Raw genomic sequence first — 22,384 nt, 5'->3', positions numbered from 1 at the left:
GGTCAAACACTCCTCAGGCCGCAATAATCGCGGGGGGAGGGACCCCTGTTGCAGGCTTGCAGCGACCGTCCGATCCTCTGTCGCTGGGCTGTGCGTTGCGCGGCGCGCATCGACTCGTCTAGGGGTTAGGCGCAATCGGGTTCAGAAAGCGCTAATATGGCATGAGCATGGGTTCCGTTTTGAAGGATAGCAGCAGGCAGCAGCGTGTCCTGTTCAGGCTGCCGGCCGGAACGGGATTCTCCTGCAACGGTGGAGGAGCTGGCCCCGCCAGAGGGAGAGAAGAGTTCGCGGCCAGCACGACAAGCCATGGTGGGGGCTGGAGCACGGGCTGCGGAAATCGTGCGCTGCGGCGCGCACGGCCGCACATGCCGTGTCTCGCGAGTCGCGAGTCGCGAGCGCTCCCTGGCTCTTGTTGTTTACTCGCCGTCCACGGAGACGGGGGTTTTTATTGGGAGGAGGATCACTGTTGGAGTGTCCGAGGGCCTCTCTTTACTCCGGGGAGGTGGCCAACGATTTAAATTTTATTTATCTCGTTTTCTAATTTTTATCCCGTATGTATTGACTCTGACGCCATCCGAACTCTAGTCGTCAGTGAGATGCTGGGGTGTCCCCATGCTGCTGCTGCTGCTACGCTTCACTCTACACCGAGCTCATCCTGCGTCACGGCAACAGATGCCACCTCTGAAAACTGGGCCGTTTTCCCTTTGGTAACTAACACGACGTTTTTATTTCTGCCACGATAGTAAATTCCGTAGAAGAATGACACTTAAATCTTCTCTCCCTTGTATCATGAAAGCGTGAGCGCATTAAAGCCAGAATAACGTGTTTCATCAAGGCAGTGAGTTGTGAGCATCTTGCCCATCTGGCAGTAATAAGGCCGAACCTGAATGCTGGTTGCACAATGCACATGCCTGTGAAAAGAACTTATGACCCGCCTCAGCTTTTCATCCACGTACTGATCCACAGTCTCCGCTTCCCGGAGAAAGAACCGCCCCCCCCCCCCCCCCCCCCCCCCCCCAATAGCTGTAGGATTGGGAAAAGGCCTCGAAAGCGTTGGCCTACCTCATGTGCCGCCATGTGACGGAGGCGGTGAGAAAAGCTACCTGCCCGGAGCAAGATAGCACCCGGCAATGGGCATCGTCTTTTGTGATCGCTACCTGCTGGATGCTGCAGGTGTGTGGATGCATGGACTGTGCTGTGCTGTACTCCTACTCTCCTAGAAAGCCATCATCACTCTGTACATGTATATAATAGCCTGGCTAATCCTGGATTAGGTGCATACTGAGAGAAAAGGTTATGTTATGTGCGTGTACGTAACTGCTGCTTGTTTAGTGTCTCTCGACACACTTCGATGCCGTAGTCAGATTCACCAGTAGTGGCTTTATCGGATGGAGTCTAGCTACACTTTAGCGTTCTGTTGTTTACTCAGAAAGGTGCTCGTTGCTTCAGTCAAGATATGGAGCGGCCTTCAGCAACGAGATAGCCTCGTAGTTTTTATCAGCCCATGCCGTGCAAGCAGCAGCTACCCATGCTTTATGCTTCTGCTATCCTCCCTCACAGTTAAGATTTAAGAACATAATTCCCAGGGTCTGAGGTTCAATTAAAACGGCAGCACGGTGTGCAGTGCTAGTGCCGTGGCACCGCAGGTCCGGAGGGAGCAATTGGTCACGGCGCCGTTGGGCGTGCCGTGCAAGGTTGCTGTAGCCACACGCGCACGGACCGGAGGATCACCGCCGGCGTAGCATCCCGCGCGCGCGTCGTCGTCACGGCACGGCTCGGAGGGACGGGGTAGGCCACCAGCAGGCCATTGATGCTGCTCAAAGCGCGCGGCCTGCTTTTTTAATTTCCCTCTCTCCTCTGTGGGTGGTCTGTGCGTGTGCAAGAAAAAGCCAAAAAGGTCGCTGGTAATGGCATCCTTTGTTGCTTTGCTCCCACCGACAGGCGAGGCGACGCGCGGCATTAACGTGCTGCTGATGACTCGGTGACTCCTACCTCGATCGGCCACTCTACCAGCAACTTTGGCCTTTGCTTGCGCCGGCGGTCGATGTGCGATGGCTTGACGCAGAGCAAGCCACGAGGTGTGTTTGATAAGGGGGGTCGCACCAACCACGTTCGACTAGCTACGAAGGAAATGTGTCCGTGTGTCGTGTGCAGCACAGTAGCTGGTACGAGGAGAGAAGCTCGGCGGTGGAGGCACGAAGCTGTTGAAGAGGCGGTTCGGTTTCTACGCGTCACGTGAGTGCTACGGCCGTGCATCGGAACACGGGGGAATTATTCTGGCATTGAATTTCTGCACAATTCGTACTGTCTCCCATAGTAGTACAAAATCCCAGAAATTTAGAATTTGTTACGGAGTAGTGTTATCTAGGACTGGGAGCTCCCAACATCCAACTACCTCGCCTCGCCTCACGTAACTACGCCCGGCTGTTTTATCATTTAGTATATGCAACGCATTCAATCCCTCGCTCACATGTTGATGGCCTGATGGCAAAGAGGAACGCTACCTTTCGCAGTAGCAGCATGGATCAGATCAGCATGGATTTTTTTTTAAAAGATAATCAGCATGGATCAAAGCAGTAAAGCCAGCGATCCGTTTCCAGCAGCGGTGGCAGCTGCGGCAGGGAGACGCGTACGCGATAAGGAAGCAGCGGTCGTGCGCGTTCGCCTGCACCTGCACGTGGGGCCACCGCAATCCTGGCTAGTGAGACCGTCGATGCCACTCGCTCATCACTCACCAGTCACCAGTAGTGCTGCCGCCGTGGGCCACATGCCCCATGCACTTACTCCTGCGCCGTGCCCGTGCGTGTCGCTGCTGCTGCGTTGACAGACCGCCAGATGCTGCCGGCCATGCACGGATGATGCGCGGCCATGTACTCGGACTCGCGTGCAAGGGAAGGTTTGCACTGTTTGCTTGCATCAGCGGATCCATCGAGTTCGGCTGCACTACACCACCAATCCACCACCATCGATCGAATTCGCCGTGACGCAAGCGAGACGAGGCGGCAGCGTGGGCGGCGGGCGGCGAGGAGGCCCAACCGAGAGCGCACTCACGGCCGGTACGCGATGATGATGATCCCGAGGGCGTAGCGCGCTCCGCCAAAACCGGATCGCAAGGAATGCGCAGCGCAGCGCAGCAGGGGCGCGATGCAAGCGAGCATTTCGCGCGCATGTGACGCGCCCTTGTATTCCCTTGCGATGATGGATAAGCAAGGCGCCAAGTCGCATGCAGATGGACACGCGGCCGCGCGCCATTTTCTTTGAAGAGTCTTTGATCCTCTCCTCTCCTGTGTTTTTTTCTTCTTCTGCCAAGGAAGGGGATGCTGACGTGCATGCTGTGCGTTGTCCACGAGCGAATTGAATTGATCGTGGGTGGGTGGGTTCGCGTGTCATCGCCACACGCCCACACCTACTAGGCCTTGGTGGTAGCGAGAGACCAAGCAAAGCCGTTGTGCTGACAGTGAGCAGGGGTGACACCGTGACAGCATGGTCGCATGCATGGCATGGCCAGGCCGCGAGCGGGAGGGTCATCATTCCTGATGCCTACACCTGAATCATTACATGGGGAAAACAGGTGCTACCGGTATCCAACAGGGAAGATCGCGATCGGGGCCACGCTGGATGCATTAATGCCGTATTGGCGTGCACTGTAGACACTCGCGAGATATTAGCCAACTCGCGAGACATCTGGGCCAAAATCCTTCTTGACGGATTGACACCTACGGCCTAAATGGAAGAAGTGGTGGCCTGTGGGCTGGCCATGAACAATCGGCCCAAATTGCTCCTTCGGCCTACTACAATTCACTCCATCTTGACATTATTGCTCCGCCGCCGCCGCACTCGCCAAGTGCCCGAGCAAGGCGCCCACCCCACTTCTCTCTGCAGATAAGGCGCTCCGCCTCCCCCCTTCCGCCGCACCCTCCTCCATCTATATCCTCCCCGGCACGAGCCGTCGTCCAGTCCACTTCAGCACGGTCCGACACCGCGACTCCACCGGCGGCGCCGCGCCCGAGCCCAGCCGAGGCCGAGCCAATGGTGGCTCCCGCAACGCTCTCCCTCCGCCCCTGCGCGGCGCCCGCGCCGCCCCGTACCGCGCCGCCCCGCGCGCGGGCCTGGTTCGCGCCCGCTACCCGCGCGCCCCAGACCGTCGCCGTCTCCTACCCGGCGCGGCCCTTCGGTGGCATCCGCCGGGCCGTCGCCGTTGACTCCGACCAGCAAGGCTCCCCCGAGCCTCCCGAGCAGGTGCGATTCCGCTCCTGCCACGTCCCACTCCGCTCGCGCGCGCGCAGAATTCAGTTGTTGTGATTTTCCGTGGCGTTCGGGCAGGAGAAGAAGCCAAAGACGTACCACTTCCTGGTGGCGAACGCCAAGTTCATGCTGGACGAGGAGGAGCACTTCCAGGAGCAGCTCGCCGAGAAGCTGCGCAACTACGCCGAGCGCGATAAGGAGCGCGACTTCTGGCTCGTCATCGAGCCCAAGTTCCTGGAAAGGTTCCCCAACATCACCAAGCGCCTCAAGCGCCCCGCCGTCGCGCTTGTCTCCACCGACGGCAACTGGATCACGTGAGTATCTATGCATCGAACGAGCAATGCTTAAATACCACTACAATGCATTATGCATGCGCTTGCCTTGCCTTATGGTCTTTCCAAGCCAGAGATCGCTTTTTTTTAATTATAGCGCGGTGTGAATATGCCGCTGTCATGCATTGCATATAGCTTGCAAATCCAAATGCTTGCAATTGTAATTGTCAAACAACCAGCATCCTCTAATGGCCAGCATTGGCTTGTGGTGTGCATTCGCAGCTGATTGCACCCTGCCATCTAGTTGTAACGTGTTAACTGTCATCAATCAATGACGCCCGCTTGAAATGTGCATATACCAGCATCCTCTAATTAGCCTTGGTAATCCTGCAACATAGTTATTATTTGGTACACATTCATCAAGTGACCTATGAATCTGCTGACGCGGTGTCCTCTGTAGCTATTCTGACTGGTGACTGGTCAGGTCTGCCCACTTAGATTTCACTGGTGACACTGTAAAAATTAACAAGAAGATCATGCCCATGGTCCACTCTAATGTTCTGAATGAGTCCATGACACACTACCTGTATATGTTAAGTCCTGATCCAAAATTTATGACCATATTTTCTCTTTGAAGTTTTGCTTGTTGCTTCTTTAATTTTTTTGAGTATTCCTGCATTTTCCCCACCTAATTCTGGTGTTGGATCCTTGGGTTATATCCTGAATTCTTGATAATATTCGATAGTAGTGCCTAACAGTGCCTCTTTTCTTCTTCTATTTTCCCCCTTTCACTGACTGGTAGAAACCTTATTATGATACTACAGCATAGTAATTAGAGTGATTAAATGTGAAACGAGTGAAAGTAAGCATAGCCATAAACAAGTAGTTCAGAAGCTAAAGACACATTGAGATGATCAGCAGGATGCTATCTTCGAGTCATTTGTATTTTCTGTCCATTTGTTTAGTTGATGTAGTATGCGTGCAGTACGGAGCTCTTAATGTTCTTCAATTTGCTCTCTTTTGTTTCCAGTTTCATGAAGTTAAGGCTAGACAGGGTCTTACAAGAACAGTTCGACACAGAGTCAGTTGAAGAGGCATTGGCTTCTAATCCTGTTGAGTTGAAATTTGAGAAGCCTGAGAAATGGACAGCTCCATATCCTAAATATGAGTTTGGATGGTGGGATCCCTTCTTGCCCCCAAAATCCAGCAATGGCATGGCGTAGAGATAAGCACCAATCCATATGAGGAATTGAAGATTTCTTCAATGTAAGTGATGCATGTAATTTTAATTTTGATGATGAGTATGTAGTACTTGAGGTTGTACGAGTACTGTTAGTTGAATTAGTTGCAGAGCTTTGGTAATACCAAATAATCACCGGTTTTGTTTCAGCAAGTCGTGGTTCTGCAACCAAATAAGTAAAATATTATTCATATCGTTTCCTGTCCTGAAGGTGTAAACAAATGGGAGTTGTCAATCATAATATTAAAGACTCCAAACTTTAACCCTAAATGGCGATACAATTGTTTTATCCCCATAATATGATGCCACTAGTAATAGTCATATCTAAGGCCTAAAGCGACAGAAAAGTCATTTGCCATTTTGCCAGTTTTAAATCACCATGGAATTGGCCTCAGGCACACATTGATACACTAATTGGTTTTATAGATACACCAAAACGCTGATAATTATTGAATATACGCTTTGTTGTTAAAAGCTTGTCATCATATGAAGTTAGTTGTGCCAAGAAGGATGACAAATTAGTAAATTGCATCATAGCAGAAATCGAGCATGTTCATAATAATTCAGTTGGTCTAATGTTCAGATAGCTTATTAGAGCAAGGGAGACACGCATTAGACACGACAGAAGCACGGTACCTACATCAGTGGAGGACTTAACCACCACAGTTAGAACTTAGAACACACTGAAATCACAAGTCATCAACTGCATTTTGACGACGACACACAACATGACTAATTCCCAAGCTACCAAACTAACACAACCCTTTGTACTTTAAAACCTGGCACAAGTTACTGATCTTGTGGTTGCTCCTCCTCCAGTTTTTAGATGCTTCAGAACCTGCAGATTCAAGCAAAATTAATGCCTGAGGATTCACGGAAAATTTGGCTGAAAATGAAATTCCCAAAAACTAAGAGAAAGCAATGTGCCACTGCATGAAAGTGCTGCGCATCGTGCAATGATGCAAGCATGGGGAGAAGTGGGTTTCTTTTGAGTGTTCATTTAGCTTGCTGCCAGTTAAGAAAGACATTTGCTTGGCTGGTATAGTCGTATATAATCTTGAGGTCTGTTTCTTTGAAAAATCGGTTAGTTTGATGTCGGTCTGTCACTGAAGAAAAGAATTGCTTGGTTGGTGCAGCAATCTTCACGTGCTCAGTAGGTAGCCATGGGGAGACATGGCCCATGTGGAGCTGCCTAAGACACCATTTTTGCTCATGCATGTGGGAATGCTGGTATGTCAAATGATGAATGCATAAAGAACTTTACAGTCGCTAGCCTTGTAATGAGTTGCGTTGTGTAATTGCTATCAGTAGCTTATGAGTAAAGCTTAAAGTTAAACAACCATGTCATGGACATAGTTGTAGATGTTTGAAGGACCGGAGAATAAGGCATTTTTTATTTTCAAATCACTCATTAACCAGGCATATTTTTTAACTAATTCTTTCACATACACGGAAAAATGAGAAGGGGCAAAACTATATACAAAAGGAACATTTTCAAATGACGAAACTCCTTTGTTTTCGAGAAAGAACCCTTTCAAATGACACAATTGAATATGTAAACGCGCTGATAGAGTGATAGGGAGAGGCATAGGTGAGCGAAAGCACCACGAAAGTGAAGGAAGATCAACTTGGAGGGAAGCTGGTCAAGGTCAACGTTCTTCTTACATGTAATAATGTGATTAAATCAATCAAGAACACTAGAACAGGAAACAATGCCTGTGGCCTGTGGGCCTTCGCTGTTGCCCCAAATTTCTGAAGACTACGATCCCAAACAGAGCAAAGCCAAGATCAAGAAGAATCCACTGCGCGATCAAGAAGAATACACGCCGGGTAGAAGAAAAGGCGCTCCCTAGATACATACTTGTCAACACGCAGTAGAGGGCTGGCACGCAACGCAGGAGCGCTGCAGCTAGGCGCCCCACACGGTGATCCCCTGCATCATGTTCTTGAACTCGCCGAAGTCGACGCGGCCGTCGCGGTCGGCGTCGACGTTGCAGATCATCTCCTGCACCGTGGCGAGGTTCCGCGCCTCGGGCAGGCCGAGCTTCTTGAGCACGGCCTGGAGCTCGGCGGCCGAGATGTAGCCGTCGCCGTCCTCGTCGAACACGCGGAACGCCTCCTTCATGTCCCCCTCGTCGTCCTCCTCAGGCACCTCCTCCGGGATGGGGCCGAACAGCGCGTCCCCGAGCGCGCGGTGGAGGGACTCGAAGTCGTCGAAGCGGAGCCCCGCGGCGCCAGCCGGGATGTACCCCCCGACGGCGGCCTCCAGGCCGGCGCGGTCGGCGCCGAGGCCGAGCGCGTCGAGCGCCGAGGCCATCTCGTCGAGGGTGATCTCGCCGTCGCCGTTGCGGTCGAAGAGGTCGAACACGCGGCGCAGGCGCAGCGCGTTGAGGCTGCCGTTCCGGAGCCGGAACGACGGCGAGGGCTTCTTGGACAGCGACGGCTTCACGGCGGCGGGGGGCGCGGCGGCGTTCTCCATCGGGCGCGTGAACTCGCGGGCGCTCCTTCTCTTCCTTCCTTTTCTCCGGGGGGTTTGTGGGCGCTGCAAATGCTAGGGATGAATAATTGCGATGGTCGTTGGGTGAGGGGGTGCGCGGGTTTTATAGCGAGAACGCGGCGCGGAATCAGGCCCACGGCGCGGGGCCCAGATGAATTCTCCTCTTCTTTACACCACCTGTTTTCATAGGGCCAATAGAATATCTTCCACTTCTTACACCATGTCCCTCTTTTTTTTAATGTTCTCGTTTGGGTTCACCAAACTGCTATCCTAGCACATATTTCAGCCTCACGGTAATATGGTTATTGGCTTCTTGGTCACATTGCTTTGTGCCGTGCGCATTTTTTTACTCGAGGAAAAATGGGAGATGTTGGACTCCAGTATTAGCGTTACATACGAATTGTCCGTTTGGATAGGCGTGGACTAACCCCGGTTCCTCCGTTCCAACTGCGTCGACTTGTTTTAGCGTTGATTAGACGCTGTTCCAGCGAGACCAGGGGCGTGGAAGCATCTGCGGCTCTGGCCTTTTTCCGGGCTGGGACTGCGAGGTCCTCGCTCCGTCAACATTGAGTACTAGTATGTCCTCCCGTGAGTTAAAGAGATCCCGATCAGTTCGCTGATTGGGGGCGATCCTTCCAATCCTCTGTCCGTTGTTGACCGCCTCACCCTCCCCATGTGTCTCCAATTATCACGCCCCGTAGCTCTCTCACTCGCCCCGCCTCCTCGGAACGAATAATCAAAGGCCGTCTTGGGCGCCGTCGACGACGACGCGGCTCCGATCCCATCGCTGCTCCCCCCTGATGATTGCCGTGAACGACTCGAGCGCACGCCGGCGCTCCGGAGCCGGGAGAGCGAGGGGGAAAGCGTGTTCCCGGGATCCGCGAGTGCCGAGCACGACCACGGCCATCGACGACGTGCCCGTGACTCAGGCCAGGCCACCGCGTCTCGTCTCGTCAGGTACTACCCGGAAATAACAGGAGACATATCGCCCCCGCGGCAGCTGTCGACCCGAGCAAGTGAACCACGAGCGCGCGCCCGGCCACTCCGTCTAATTTTCTATCGCGCCGCGTCGTCAACGCTCGCCGTGAAGCATGGCGGAAGGCCGGAAAGGCGCAAGCAACCACCGCGCGCTACCCGTGCATGTCCCTCTCGCCATCTAGAACGGTAGCCAGCGACGAGTCAGATTGGGCTGGAACCGCACGCGGCTTCATTTCTAGATCGCCGTCAACCAGACTAAGGTAAGGTGCTGCCGATTCCGTCGGCAGATTGCAGAAATGTCACCGGGTCGCCGGTCACAACGACGACGGGAGAGAGTTTCGAGTTCGACGCGCGCTGATCATGACCCGGGGAAAAGGGGGAAATTAGCATCAGATGCGATCAAAGCTTAGGAAACTCTAGACCACGTACGAAAAGATTTGGCAAGAAAAAGTTGGAGGCCCGGGGGATCGGCGCAGCGCCGCGCGCGAAGGCGCTGCCCGTCCTCGCGCGCCGCGATCAAGTGGCGGTAGTAGACGCGGAGTCGACGTCTCGGCGAACGTGACGCCACATGGCCTGGCCTGGCCTGGCCTGCCCGCCTGCGCGCGGCGCGGCTGCCCGGCTGCCGTTACCGTCAACATTCTGACCCGGCGCTTCGTCAGCGCGGGCGCCGGCCGGTTCGTGCTCGCCACGCCGGCGGGCGGCGGCGGCTTCCTCCTCCCTACCTCCTCGCGACCCCGCCGCCGTTGGTTGGCTGCTACAATGCTACTAGTACTCTGTACTCGGTCCACGTCGCCCTGCGCGGGCATATGCGTGCTTTCCAACAATCCAACAACTAGTACGCCGATCACGACGAGCTCACGACGCCAAACAATGAAACAACCAAATTTAGTGTCCGCGTCTCAGACGGTCAGCCCTCAGCACCACCATCCCTCAACTCGGGGGGCACCGAGACGCGTAACGGTTGCTTCCGTTCATTGCTCGCGCTGCTGGGCGCCTGCTCTGCTTTCACACTGCTGCCAGGAGCTGCCGCATCTGGAGCCCAATAATTCTGAAGCGACCAGGCGAGGAGAAGGAGACCCCTCCTGTATCGGCGCAGCGCGATCAGGAGACGACGCAGGCCCCCAGCGAATTGACGGGGCCACGGAGGTCTTGCTGTACGGTTTGTGCTGCGACATGGGCGGCTCCGGGGTCCATCACGAGCGCGTACGGTTCACCCGAGGTGTCTAGCAGCCGTACGTGGGCAGTCGCCGCCGATGGGGCACCGGCGCGCCGCGGCTGGCCACAGAGGAAAGGGCGCGGGCCGCGGGGCCAGGGCCACCCGGGGATGTCTCTGACGCTGGCTGGGCGCGTGGTTTTGACTAGGAGCGCGTTGCCGCGGTCTCGCCGTCGCCGTCGCGTCCCCAGCAGTCGCGTGCCTATCACCTACGCCAAGTGGGCGAGTACATTATAAATTTATGACTTAGAGGAGTATGAGGACGCACGCAGCCAGGACGTGACGACGGCGCCTGCGCCGCCGGTAACCACCGCGGGATCGACGCGGTTCGCACGCTGCTCAGCTCCACCGGTAGCGTGCTGCGGCGCGTGGAGCCATGGCGGTGTGGTAGCTCGGGTCCCCGCGTTTACCAATCGCTCGCTCGCTGCGGCGGTGCACCACATCAACTTCTCGACTACAAAGCGCGGGGCGCGGACGCCGTCGCTGTCGGGATGAACCCGCATACGTTTTCCTACACAAAAACTCAAAAAGTGTCGCTAAAGTGGATTCCCTGAAGGCCTGAATGATCCACCTCCGGCGCCGCCAGGCTGCCCCAGGCCAGGCAGCCGCGGGACCGGGGCAGTGGTTGTTGAAGGCAGTTAGGCTGTTTCTCACCGGCACCATGTGGTTTTCTCCCTCTACGAAGCAGGGCGTCAAAAAATGGGAAGGAAAAAACAAAACAAAACTGAGAAATTCGGTTTGTTCTTTGGTATTTGGTCATAACGGAACTAACCGAAACAAGCTCATTGAAAGTCTTCAGTTGGGCCGTTGAATGGGTGTGCACTCGGGATCAGGCGTGCTGATGGGCTGATTTAGTTTCCTTCTCACGAAAGGCGTGGAGATAGGGCTCACTTGCAACCCATATTGGACTGGGCCTGAAAGATATGCTCTGGGCCTCTGGGCTCCGGGTTGTGACACATGCGCGACTCCCGATCGAAACGCCTCTCTCTCTCTCTCTCTCTCTCTCTCTGTGAACTTCAGAAGAAGAAGATCCAAACGTGTTGAACCCACAGCGAAGAAACGTCCTGCTGGTTGCTGCTACGCGCATCTCCGTGCATTGGGTTTGGCCGTTGTCGCCCTTGCCTCACCGGCGTGCCGCCCTTCCCCGCCTGCTTGCGTCGCCTCGCCTCACCATCGCTCGCCGTCCATCCAGCCGCCGCGGCCTCTCCAGCTCTTGAGGCAAGCCTTCTCCCCGCTTAACTTCCGATTTGAGATGCGTTTCACCGCCGGCCGTGGCATATTGCGTCAAATTTCGCGGGCTAGGGTTTCACCCCGGTTACCCGATCTTTGGGGATAGGGATGGCTACTGTGTTGGTGCCGCGGGGCTCACGATCTCGCAGATCGGAGGTTTTCTCGGCTCGATTCGGGTTGGGATTGATGATCTCTTGAACCGAGTCCTGAATCAGAGTTCTTAGAACCTAGTAGGTTCACACACAAAATTTGTGGTATATCACGTTGATTACAATGGCTTATCGGTGGGGTTGGAAGCAACACTGTATGTTTAAGTTTATTATCTGTTCTAGTTACCAGGGTGGTGCTGCCTTTCGCTATGTCGAATTCATCCATATAGAGTAATTTACTATGATGTTCAGTGACCTGCATATGTAAAGAGGGACATCTTTTGAAAGTTGAAATTGATGGAAGTATGGCATGCAGGAATGGGCCTATGGACATTGCTGGAGGGTTTTTTGCTTCTCGCAAATGCGTTGGCGATACTGAATGAAGACCGTTTTCTTGCTCCCAGGGGATGGAGCATGTCTGAAGTGTCAGGAAATGGGCAAACAAAGTCATTAAAGGGCCAGATCGTGGGGCTTATCTATGCTATACAATTTCTGAGGATGCCCTTGATAGCTCTTAATGTTCTTATCATTGTTGTGAAGTTGGTGTCAGGCTGAGCCTCACCGTTTGGTTTTGACCTTTGGGTTGGATCAAAATCAGTTCCAGCATCATGTAAAAGTAAATTATACTCAAAGTTGCTGGAAATATGTTCACGTTGACTCTAATGTGGATTTCTCTTATTGTTCTTGTAAATTAATTATGGTCTTAAAATGGTTTTACCAACATTTATACTAAGTATGTGTGTGCGCCAGTGTGATCAATTTGTTTGAAATGCGTCTTATGCACTAATGAGGTTATTTTTAATTTGTTCTTATGAATTGCTGACACATTTGTTACTTATGAGCATGTTTTATGGTTGTCTCTCCCCATTTTAGTGCTCAGTGTTGTTTGGCAGTTGGATAGGGCTTACAGCCAGAAGCATTTGTCTCCACCTCAGGCTGAGTGTGATACAAATCAACCTTATGTGTTACATATTCAGCCATTTCTGCGGTTTACCCTCAGTTTACCAGTTGCAGATCTTCTCTATGGAAACTACCCTGGGTTCAATCTGGTTTTAATTCAGGTTCAGCTCCCTTAATATTCAGATATGCTGGCAGTACGTTTCAATATGACAGATGGTGATCAAGTGGAGAAAAAAGAATGATGATTTATTCACTGATTTCTGTTGCAACTTGCAGAGAGGTTTGAGTATGTCAGGTATGCAGATGCAGCACCCCTCTTGTTCAACAATCTATTCAGTATCTGTATTGGCATGCTTGTCCATTGAACACCTTAATAATATTCCAACATATATTTCTTTTCGGTACTAAAGCTGTAGTGTTTTCCCATACAATGTTGGCATAAATGATAGGCTCATTTGGCACGATTTCTCTATCAATTTATTATGAACATGCACACAAAAAGATCAAGCCTACTGTACATATCATGGATATCTCTGTACAAATTACCCCCTACCCTCCTGGGAAGCTGCACTCGTCAGATCATAGTTTTCTTTCTATCACATAGTACGACTAATATTATTGTGCCCGAATTGCAGAATCCCTCTTTAGTCAGCATAGACACTGCACTTTTGTTAAGGTGAGGTCCACACCAAGCTCTGGCTCCATGGTGAGCTTAAGTATCGGAGAATGCTCGTAGTGTGGTGAGAGCTTCAGAACAAACTTGGAGATGATAAGAGAGATGAGGATCTTAAGCTCAGCCATAGCAAATCCCTGCCCTAGGCAGGTCCGTGCCCCAGCACCAAACGGCAAGTATGAATGTAGCTGGGGTTTAACATCAGAGAAACGCTCTGGGTTGAACTCTTTCACATCAGCGCCCCATAGCTTGGGGTCAAGATGCATTGTGGAGACAGGGATGTAGATGTTGACACCTTTTGGTATATGTACACCACCAAGCCTCAGGTCCTGGAGGGCCTGCCTTGATACAAAGGCCCCTGCTGGGTACAAGCGCAAGGTTTCCTGGATCACCATTGTCAACTAAATTGCCAAATTGGCAAAGAGAAGTTAGTGGCATGTTATAGAAAATCAAGGGAGTGCCTTTTTGAACACTTGGGGATAGGATAAGAGCATACATTTTTCATTTTCTGAAGTGATTGGGAGTCTACTGGCCGGCCTCTGCAGACTTCATGCACTTCTGCTCGCACCCGGTCCTGCCATTCTGGGTGCAGTCCAAGGAGCATTAGACACCAGGCAGCTGTGACAGCTGTGCTCTCATATCCTGCAAAATATATGCTCTTGCAGTTATCCACTATAAAGTTCTCTGCCTCAGCGATGCCCACCCTGCTGCAGCTTGCGCTGTGAAGAATTGCACTTAGTAAGTTCCTGTCTTCTCCACTTTCTTTTACGATTTCTAGAATAAGTTTGCGGACTTCTTTATGAAGCTCCCACGCCTGCTTGTTCCTCGTTGAAGGAAAGAACCTGCAAACATTTAAAATATGTACCTTACAGCTCTGTTTAACCAATGTGTTGCTTTGGATCAACAACAATCTAAGTTTTGTTCCTTCGTAAAGTTAAATATGTATTTGTGATGTGTTTCTAAATCAGTAGTTATATTTCCCCTAACCTTAGGCCAGTCATTTCAGCTAGCACATTTGGCTTGGACACAGCCTGCTGAAGTTCTCTGATCTTCATAAAGATTTCCTTTCCTTTTATGTAGCTGCTACCGAAGCACGTTCTAGAGATCACATCTGCAGAGTAGGCCCTAATGTCATCATCAATCTTAATGTCTGTGATCCCACCATTTCTGTCAACTCTCTCCTCCCACAACTTCAGCAGTGGTTGCGCAGAATCGGCCATGAGATCCACCATGCCCTGAATATGTGAAGGTATAAGAGTTACGCTAACATGTCAAAATTCATGGCTGACTGCTGTCTCAAACCTCAAAATTCTAATTTACTGATCAGCGGCCATGGTTTTGTTGGGGGGGGGGGGGGGGGGGGGGGCGTCTTTCTTCAGCCAACGAACTAATAAGTGACTGCAATATTTAGCTGAGTAAAAAATGCAGAGTTACTGAAAGTGGTCCTGACTCCTGACTAGAGTCAAATCCCACATTATCTAGCTGGATGAGAATGTGGTAGTTGTGCTGTCGGGAGTTCTCCTAGTTAGAATCTTTGTCACACATTATCAAGCTTGATCAGAATGTTGCAGTTTTTTCATGCCAGCTCTCATACTGAACTGCCATTCTGAATTATGTTTGCAAATAAGCGGCCACATATAGACCCACAACTTAATTGCTGCGGCCCACTGAGCGCTAACAGATTTTAATGCTCCTGCGTCAATCTGAAACCTCTGAATTTTATCCGCAGATGGCCTTTAAATCTGTTTCTGCAGTGCAGGTCTCTTTGAGCAAACATCTCAGGATTGCCAGCTACGGGAGCGGGTACGTGAGCTGCATCTGAAACATGTTGGGCCTGAAGAGTATTTAATTTTCATATTGGTGTGTTTGCATAGCCTTGTTTACGTACATTATCTTATTGTACAGCAGTTAATTGCTAGTACTTATTTGTTGGGACAGTGTGATGCCTCATACCTTGACCTTGTCCAGGAAGAACTCGGGGGCGATGATCTTCCTCTGGTGCAGCCAGGCCTCGCCGTTGGACTTGAGGATGCCCCCGCCGAAGAGCGGCTCGTGCGTGGCCTTGAGGTAGGAGCTCTTGCCGAGGTCCAGCGACACGCAGAGGTTGATGTCCCGGACCACGTCCGGCCGGCTCACGTGAAGGAATACGACGTTTCCCATGGAGTAAGTGAAGATGGGACCTGCATTTCAATAGAACCGGACAGCATAAGCTCAGGCTTGTTCCTCAACCGGTCACTGTCTGGCTGCGGACGGAGTAGCGAATTAGGTTAATGGGAATCCGGTATGAATCCTCACCAAGTACTCCTACTAGTGGTAGACTGATGTGGACAGGGGTCCAACCACGGGGTGTTATTACATACTTACTCAATTATGGAATGGAAAAATAAATACATTTGATGACAGTCTGTTCATGGCACATGTTATCGACTTATTGTACTCATCCCGTTCAGTGGTCATCCAGAGTTTTTTGTGTGTTCAGGTAAAGCCAGTTCTCGTATCCCCGGCAAAATGGATCGTGACCTGGCTTCTTTCTTTCCGAGAGGATCGTGGGATCTGGCTTCAGGAGAACAAATTCCATGGCACATGGTGGCTAATGGCTATCGCCTTGCCGGTCGCCTGCAGGTCCCGAGATGTTCCATGGAAAAATATCAGCGGGATCGCTTGCCGGGAAGGCGACACGGCGGCGGCTGTGGGCACCCTACCAGTCGTCCGCTTCCGGCCCCCGCTTGTCCCGTCGTCCTATCTCCACCCGGCCCGTTCCGTCATCCATACCCGCGCGACTTTTCTTCCCATCGTTTGGCGCCCGGAGGAGCCAACCCGCGCTCGTCAGCCAGCCAAGAGCGGCCGGCCTCCCTCACTCTCGTCCCCGCGCGCTGCCGTTCACGCGGCCGGCAGGGTCCCTCTCGCGCGGGGATTCGAGGTCACATCGCCACGGTTGGACGAAGCGTCATCCGGCCATCGTCCACGCCAGCCTGACTGCCTGCCGGTGACGCGCCCGCGCGGCGGTGCGGCGGGGAGGAGGGCGCACGCAGAGCCACACGGAGAGAAGAGAACAAAGCGACACGCCCCCGGGCGCCCCCACCACCTGCGCGCGCGTGCGGCCCCTCGCGCGGCCCACGCGCGCGCCCCGTGCTCCGGCGGCACCCGCGACGCCGACGTGCCGCGGATCACGCCAACGGCGGGTCCTTTTGAAGCCATGAGCCTCACCGGAGTGATCTGAGGAGCAAGGGCTACTGCACGACCGATCCCGGGGAGCAGATGGAGCTACGCGACGCGAGCCTCCTCGATCCTCATTTTACTGACGCGATGTGCTAGCGCGTGTGCCCTGCGTCAGGACAGGGGCCACGCTGCGGGTGGAACCCTGTGGCTTAGTGGCTTGCGTACAATTATGGAGTGTCCTTTTCCTCCGTGACATGACCTGGTTGTGATTTTCTTTTTCGGATGGCTACTCATTGGCCGTCGTTCGTTGCGGTTTTATTCATTCAATTATGATGAGGAATGTAACGCAAAAGAAAAAAAAATCCCATTTCAAAAGGGAAAGGAAACCAACAAAGTTTAGTCTGGAACGGCATGGCATGACGCATCTACTTTCAGCCGGAAGCAAAGCAAAAGCATGGTGCTGGTGCACCTCCTTGGCTAGCTCCCAGTTCGCAAGGCCCCAGCCCTGTCGTTTTGCGCCGTGCCAAAACTACATGACATGATCTGAAAACCAAATCGTCGCCTCAAGCCCTCAACCCACAACCCCGCTCCAGCTTTTTCTTTACCATTTGTTGGTTTCAGATCTTTGTACGCTTGTTCTCCCGCTACGTCTCTCCGCGCCGCTAGCGTCCAGACTCCAGAGGGAGTTGTCCATCGTGATGGCCAGCTCACCTCATTCATCCTGGTGCCCAGCAGTAACAGCAGCAGCAGAAGCAGACTGCGCTGCGTGAGATGGACCCGTTTTCAGGGAGCTGTTACCGTCGAAACGGCTACAATTAGCGTCGGATCAGCATCGGCATGGGATGATGGGGTTATCTTTGGCAGCTTAGTATCGCCCAACTGGATGTGCACCCATCACCCGTCGTCGCCGGGTCCCTGAAAAGGACGGCACTCATCGGTGACAGAAGAGCAAAGAAGTGAGATTTCTTTGCTAGAATGCATGGTCGTTTTGCTGTGGAGTGGCCAGCTTAGTGATGGCTCAATTATTGGGCTAAACATGTACTAGTAGTGCCAGTGTGCTTGGATTCTTTTTTAACCATCTGCTAACTCATTGGGTTTTTTTAACCATAACACAGGGGCTTGGATTCCATGGCTGCTGTTTGCTATCACTTCCTACTAGTTGCTGCTACCCCCAGTGGTTCGATGAACCTCAACATTGTTTAGTTCTTTTAATCACCTTATCGTTTTCACTGTCTACTTGCATTTTTTTTGAAGGGACACTGTCTACTTGCATTGGTGGTGGCTACAGCTACGTACTGATGACAGAGCACGTTCATTGAACGCTGGTAAAAGCTAGAATGCATGAACATCACTGCCACTGCCAGTTCCTGTATTACCTCAGGTGTGATTTGTTTCGGTTTCTCCTAGTGTGATTCGTGGGCTTATGAATCATGATCTCCCTCCATGGAGCAGTGAAACATTACTAAGATTAACAGCAGTAGTCCAGCACGAACCAGATATATAACAAAGCAAAGCAAGAATCACAGCACACTCAATTTGAGCGTAAATAAAGAAATAAAACCACGCATACACGATCAAGCACCAAATGCTACGAGAAAGCATAGCTGAAAAACACGCACTTACCGTGTTCTTTTCTCCATTTCTCGTAGTAGGGCAGCACGGCCGGTCGGTAGTCGTGCACGATGCCGACGCCACCACCGCCTGCGGCGGCGCGGCGTGCCGACGCGCGCGCGGCCTTCGCGGCGGCGACGGCCTCCCGCATGTCGGCGATGTTGCCGTAAGGGAACGACGGCGGGGGCCCGCCGATGCCCTGCATCCTGAACTCGGCGAGGACCCTCTGTGGCTCGAGCCAGAGGATGCTGTAGAGGTACACGACGAGGCCGCACGCCCCCACGCAGCACAGGCTCAGCAACACCTTCACCGCCATGGCCACCTGCTCCATCTCTCTCTCTCTCTCTCTCTCTCTCTCTCTCTCTCTCTCTCTCTCTCTCTCTCTCTCTCTCTCTCTCTCTCTCTCTCTCTGCTTCCCCAGTGATGCAGACTAGCTATGAGAGAGTGCCAGGTTATGCGTGCTTCCTGAAGGTGGTGGTATGTGTTTATAGGGGCCGTGGACTCGGGCAAGGTGCTAGAGTCCAAATGCCAACTTTGGCATAAAAAGGCTCCCAAAAAAAAGAAGTTGCATTACTCACATGTGCATCCTGCGAGCGCGTGGGGCCGCACTGCCGCTGCCACGATTGAAACTATCCCGTGTTGATTTCAAAGGGTTCGATCATATTTTTTGAATAAGGTTCTGCATAAATTGTTGGTCAATCTTATCTTTTAGGACGAGAATATCCTTATCTTTCATAAACCATCTACTCCTTCTATTTTAAATTGTAGATTGTTTTAATTTTTCTATATACATAGAGTTTGCTATGCATTTGGATACACGTTATGTCTATATACATAGTAAAAAATATATAATAAAACAACATGTAGTTTGGAATGGAGGGAGTAGCATGAACCTCTTAAATTAGCACTCACTCTGATACAATTGTGCGTGTTTGGTTCCCAGCTGTCGGTCACCATGCCTCATATTCGGCCATTGTCTGATCGCCTCAGGTTTGGTGCCGCCACACTTGTGGCATGGCAGGATGCAACAGGAACCAAGCACGCTCTTTATTATTTCTTGCATTCATGCTCGCTTTAGAAGTTTGCCTACAGATAAGTTATCATAGCTGAACACAAATAAAGAACTCGATATAGAAGCTGAATATAGTTTAGTTGGATGTGTTCTTTATGATAGAATTTATCCACCCAAGTTCAAAGTCTCCGACTCCACACATGTACTTGAATACAGTTAATTTATTTTTTCTTTTATCGGTAGTGTGACGTCTGCAGTTAAGTTAGTTTATCAAACTTGGATATGTAATATCCAATCTCTTGGAGACATTCACAGAGACAGGATACACATATTGGCGACAGATTGGTGACGTGCAGGGGCAATGTATGAAAAAAAGGGTGTTTCATTGTGCTAAAGATTTTGCAAATTGAAAGATCTTTGATAAGTTTTTCAGGGTTTCAACTTACCCAACCCTTTTGAACAGGAGACCGAAGTCCTCACACTTGCTACAGGGCAGCTAATCACGCAACTCCCCTCTGCCAGCTTGCTGCTGACTGCTGTCTCGTACCTTGGTGCCCTGCACGGGGTCTCGCCGGATAAAATAACGCCGGAGCATCTGGAACCTGTGGAGGATCTGCTCCCCCGACCGACCCATCCCGATCCCCAGCAGCATGCCCATGTGGCGCCATTCAATTCGACCTGTATCTCGAGCATGCTGTATGCTTGAGCTGCTCACTGCGCTGCCTGTTATCTCGGTCTCTGACACCCTGGGAGGCCTGGTGGCGCCATCACTGATGGCGCGCGGTCGTCTGCCCCGGCTGTTCTGGAATTTTTTTTAAAAAAAGGGATTAAAAAAAATTCGAAAAAGGGGTGGCCGTTGGGAAAATTTAGGGAAATGGGTGCCTCCCGCCCGCTGAACGGGCGGGACGCGTGGGGCCCGGGACATCCCGCCCACCCAGCGGGCGGGATGTCACCCGAGGGCCGCTTCGCAAATAATTTCTTCGCGAAGAGGTCCCTGGGAGGGCATCCCGCCCAACCAAAGGGCGGGATGCATCCCGCCCAACGGGATGCATCCCGCCCTTTGGTCGGGCGGGATGTCCCCCCACCGGCTATTTAAGCCCCAACCTGCCCTAAAAATGCCATTTTATCCAGCAAAAATCAAAAAAAAGAGAAAGAGAGGAGAGGAAGAGAGAAGAGGAAGCGGCGAAGCCCTGTCCACACGTCGATTTTGAGGTATATTCTCGTTCTAGCCATATAAGTACTTGAAAATAACTATAATTTAGGAAATATTTGATAGAGTAGTTATATTTTGAATAGTTTTAGTATTTTCATTTGTTTTTAGTATAATTTATAATCTGAATAGTTTAGAATCTGTAAAATATAATCTGAGAGTCGCTGAAATTTAGGATCGTCGTTCGTTGTGTATTAATATGTAGTATAACTAGTTTATTAATGATTGACAGATATGTCTTCCGAGAAGGGTATTTTCAGTATATATTACGGAGAAGGAAATGTGATTTATGGGCCGAATGGGGTAGATTTAAGTGAATTCAACTGTGCGGTCAGAGGAATTACCAGACCGCACGAGAGGACATTTGAATCCCTATGCAACTGGTTAATGAGGGGACTAAGGATTAATCAGGAGACACACACTGTGAGTGTTCAATGCGTCATAAATCGTACCACTCACGCTTTGATCTGGGAGCTTATGCCACTTGCAAGCAACGAGGACTGGCTAACTTATCTGCAAAATGCAAGTCATTGGCAGTGGCCACTGGTACTCCTTGTCAGTGTGCACTAAAACCCTCCTTTGATAAACATTGAAGCTGGTCCGGGGGATGAAAATATTGATGAAGAAGTCGAGGAGGTAAACATTGAGGCAGGTGGCACCGCAGCACCTCAATGCGTGGCTGATGAGGGGGAGAACATACCCTTTATTGTTGAACAGCTGCAAGACGAAGAACGTGAATTGGATGAAGCAATGAATGCCGATTCGTCTGATGATGACGATGATGTGCCTCAAGATTGGGTAAGCAGCGACTTCAGTCATCTTGTCGTAGATGACGGATGTAGCTGGCCTTCGGATTGCAGGGAGAATGAAATTATCCAGGGTGCAAGGTACCACTCAATTGAAGAGGTGAAGGAAGCTGTTAAGTGCTGGTCTCTCTCTCTTATGCGAGAGTTTAAGACAGTCGAGTGCAAATCTCGTAAGTACGATGTAGTATGTGTGAAGGATGGCTGTCCATGGCGGGTGCATGCCTACAAGGGTAAATGGAAAGATTATTGGGAATGCTCCATTGTCACTCAGCACACTTGTCATTTGCCTGGGGTGCAGAAGAGCCATCGCAACCTCACGTCGCAATACATCGCAAATGAGATGTACGGGACGATAGTACAGAACTTGTCATATGAACCAAAGTCTATTATCAGGTACATTCAGGAAAAGTACAAGTATACCATCTCATACAGTAAGGCGTGGAGTGGAAAACAAAAGGTGTTGGAGATGAGGTTTGGTACGTTCGAGGCTGCATATGATAATGTTCCTCGAATGCTGGCCGTCCTATGTCAGAGAAATCCTGAAAGCTACTATGACCTGAAAACTCTAGACAGAGGAGAAGGTCCGCCCCACATATTGCAGCGGGTCTTTTTCAGCTTGGGTCCATGCATTAACGCATTCCATCACTGCCGGCCTATCCTGTGCATCGACGGGACCTTTCTCACAGGAAAGTATAGATTGCAAATGCTGACAGCTATTGGAGTGGATGAAAACAATCAATTGCTGCCTGTTGCTTTTGCTTTTGTTGAGAGTGAGAACACAGACAGTTGGTACTGGTTTCTGGAACGGGTTAAGCTTGCAGTCGTTCGGGATAGGGAAGATGTCTGCCTGATTCATGATCGTCACGCCGGCATACTGAGGGCAATTCTAGATTTGCAGCAGGGGTGTGTGGAGACCGGAGAGCCGCCCAAGTGGCGTGATATTCGCAGTAGGTGGTGCATGAGGCATATCGGTGCAAACTTTTTCAGGCAATTCAAGAACAAGCACCTTATGGATATGTTTAAGAGGCTATGCAAGGAAACGAATCAGCAAAAATTTAACAAGCAGTGGCAGAAACTTGATGAACTGACCGGGAAGAAAAGAGCCGAGGACGCATCAAAAAACATAACTGCACAGGATGAAGCAGAGGCTTTGTGCTCTTTGCCAACAGATACTGCACGTACTCGCAGA

At 51.4% G+C, this 22,384-nt stretch overlaps 4 protein-coding genes and 1 long non-coding RNA gene across 7 annotated transcripts; 3 read left to right on the top strand and 2 right to left on the bottom strand.

Moving 5' to 3' along the window:
• Nucleotides 1–3,849: 3,849 nt before the first annotated feature.
• Nucleotides 3,850–7,161, top strand: LOC112876473. 2 transcript variants are annotated; one of them, XM_025940593.1, is made up of 4 exons: nucleotides 3,850–4,239; nucleotides 4,324–4,559; nucleotides 5,548–5,783; nucleotides 6,894–7,161. In XM_025940593.1, the coding sequence occupies exons 1-3, from the start codon at nucleotides 4,030–4,032 to the stop codon at nucleotides 5,738–5,740; spliced, it is 639 nt and encodes a 212-aa protein (XP_025796378.1). In that variant the 5' UTR covers nucleotides 3,850–4,029; the 3' UTR covers nucleotides 5,741–5,783; nucleotides 6,894–7,161. The 2 variants fall into 2 exon arrangements, with proteins under 2 accessions (XP_025796378.1, XP_025796377.1); XM_025940592.1 differs by lacking the exon at nucleotides 6,894–7,161 and having other exon boundaries at nucleotides 5,548–5,948.
• Nucleotides 6,280–8,352, bottom strand: LOC112876474 (probable calcium-binding protein CML27). Its single transcript, XM_025940594.1, has 2 exons — nucleotides 7,619–8,352; nucleotides 6,280–6,595 (listed from the first exon to the last, which is right to left on the bottom strand). The coding sequence occupies exon 1, from the start codon at nucleotides 8,234–8,236 to the stop codon at nucleotides 7,667–7,669; it is 570 nt and encodes a 189-aa protein (XP_025796379.1). The 5' UTR covers nucleotides 8,237–8,352; the 3' UTR covers nucleotides 6,280–6,595; nucleotides 7,619–7,666.
• A 3,089-nt stretch (nucleotides 8,353–11,441) lies between these two features.
• On the top strand, nucleotides 11,442–12,594 carry LOC112876476 (protein transport protein yos1-like). Its single transcript, XM_025940595.1, has 2 exons — nucleotides 11,442–11,663; nucleotides 12,141–12,594. The coding sequence occupies exon 2, from the start codon at nucleotides 12,143–12,145 to the stop codon at nucleotides 12,377–12,379; it is 237 nt and encodes a 78-aa protein (XP_025796380.1). The 5' UTR covers nucleotides 11,442–11,663; nucleotides 12,141–12,142; the 3' UTR covers nucleotides 12,380–12,594.
• A 491-nt stretch (nucleotides 12,595–13,085) lies between these two features.
• Nucleotides 13,086–18,566, bottom strand: LOC112876472 (cytochrome P450 714B3). Its single transcript, XM_025940591.1, has 5 exons — nucleotides 18,180–18,566; nucleotides 15,351–15,577; nucleotides 14,385–14,632; nucleotides 13,894–14,239; nucleotides 13,086–13,798 (listed from the first exon to the last, which is right to left on the bottom strand). Exons 1-5 carry the CDS (start codon nucleotides 18,496–18,498, stop codon nucleotides 13,373–13,375), a joined length of 1,566 nt encoding a protein of 521 aa, XP_025796376.1. The 5' UTR covers nucleotides 18,499–18,566; the 3' UTR covers nucleotides 13,086–13,372.
• LOC112876477 lies at nucleotides 13,998–15,505 on the top strand. Of its 2 annotated transcripts, none has more exons than XR_003225330.1 (3): nucleotides 13,998–14,135; nucleotides 15,152–15,257; nucleotides 15,366–15,505. It is a non-coding gene; the product is annotated as an uncharacterized LOC112876477 (long non-coding RNA). The 2 variants fall into 2 exon arrangements; XR_003225331.1 differs by lacking the exon at nucleotides 13,998–14,135 and adding an exon at nucleotides 14,520–14,646.
• Nucleotides 18,567–22,384: the final 3,818 nt, after the last annotated feature.

This window comes from Panicum hallii, chromosome 9 (genome assembly GCF_002211085.1).
Source record: "Panicum hallii strain FIL2 chromosome 9, PHallii_v3.1, whole genome shotgun sequence".
NCBI lineage: Eukaryota > Viridiplantae > Streptophyta > Magnoliopsida > Poales > Poaceae > Panicum > Panicum hallii.
The sequence above is the reverse complement of the archived record's forward strand: the minus strand, read 5'-3'. Positions and strand labels throughout refer to the sequence as shown.

What these genes read in the sequence shown, in the direction of transcription:
- LOC112876473 (XM_025940593.1), top strand. Translation starts at nt 4,030, where the DNA reads ATGGTGGCTCCCGCAACGCTCTCCCTCCGCCCCTGCGCGGCGCCCGCG. An exon ending in CCCCCGAGCCTCCCGAGCAG is followed by an intron (nt 4,240 to 4,323) that starts GTGCGATTCCGC and finishes GCGTTCGGGCAG; the next exon opens with GAGAAGAAGCCAAAGACGTA. An exon ending in ACCGACGGCAACTGGATCAC is followed by an intron (nt 4,560 to 5,547) that starts GTGAGTATCTAT and finishes TTTTGTTTCCAG; the next exon opens with TTTCATGAAGTTAAGGCTAG.
- LOC112876474 (XM_025940594.1), bottom strand. Translation starts at nt 8,236, where the DNA reads ATGGAGAACGCCGCCGCGCCCCCCGCCGCCGTGAAGCCGTCGCTGTCC.
- LOC112876476 (XM_025940595.1), top strand. Translation starts at nt 12,143, where the DNA reads ATGGGCCTATGGACATTGCTGGAGGGTTTTTTGCTTCTCGCAAATGCG.
- LOC112876472 (XM_025940591.1), bottom strand. Translation starts at nt 18,498, where the DNA reads ATGGAGCAGGTGGCCATGGCGGTGAAGGTGTTGCTGAGCCTGTGCTGC. An exon ending in TCTTCCTGGACAAGGTCAAG is followed by an intron (nt 14,633 to 15,350) that starts GTATGAGGCATC and finishes TCACATATTCAG; the next exon opens with GGCATGGTGGATCTCATGGC. An exon ending in GCTGAAATGACTGGCCTAAG is followed by an intron (nt 14,240 to 14,384) that starts GTTAGGGGAAAT and finishes AAATGTTTGCAG; the next exon opens with GTTCTTTCCTTCAACGAGGA.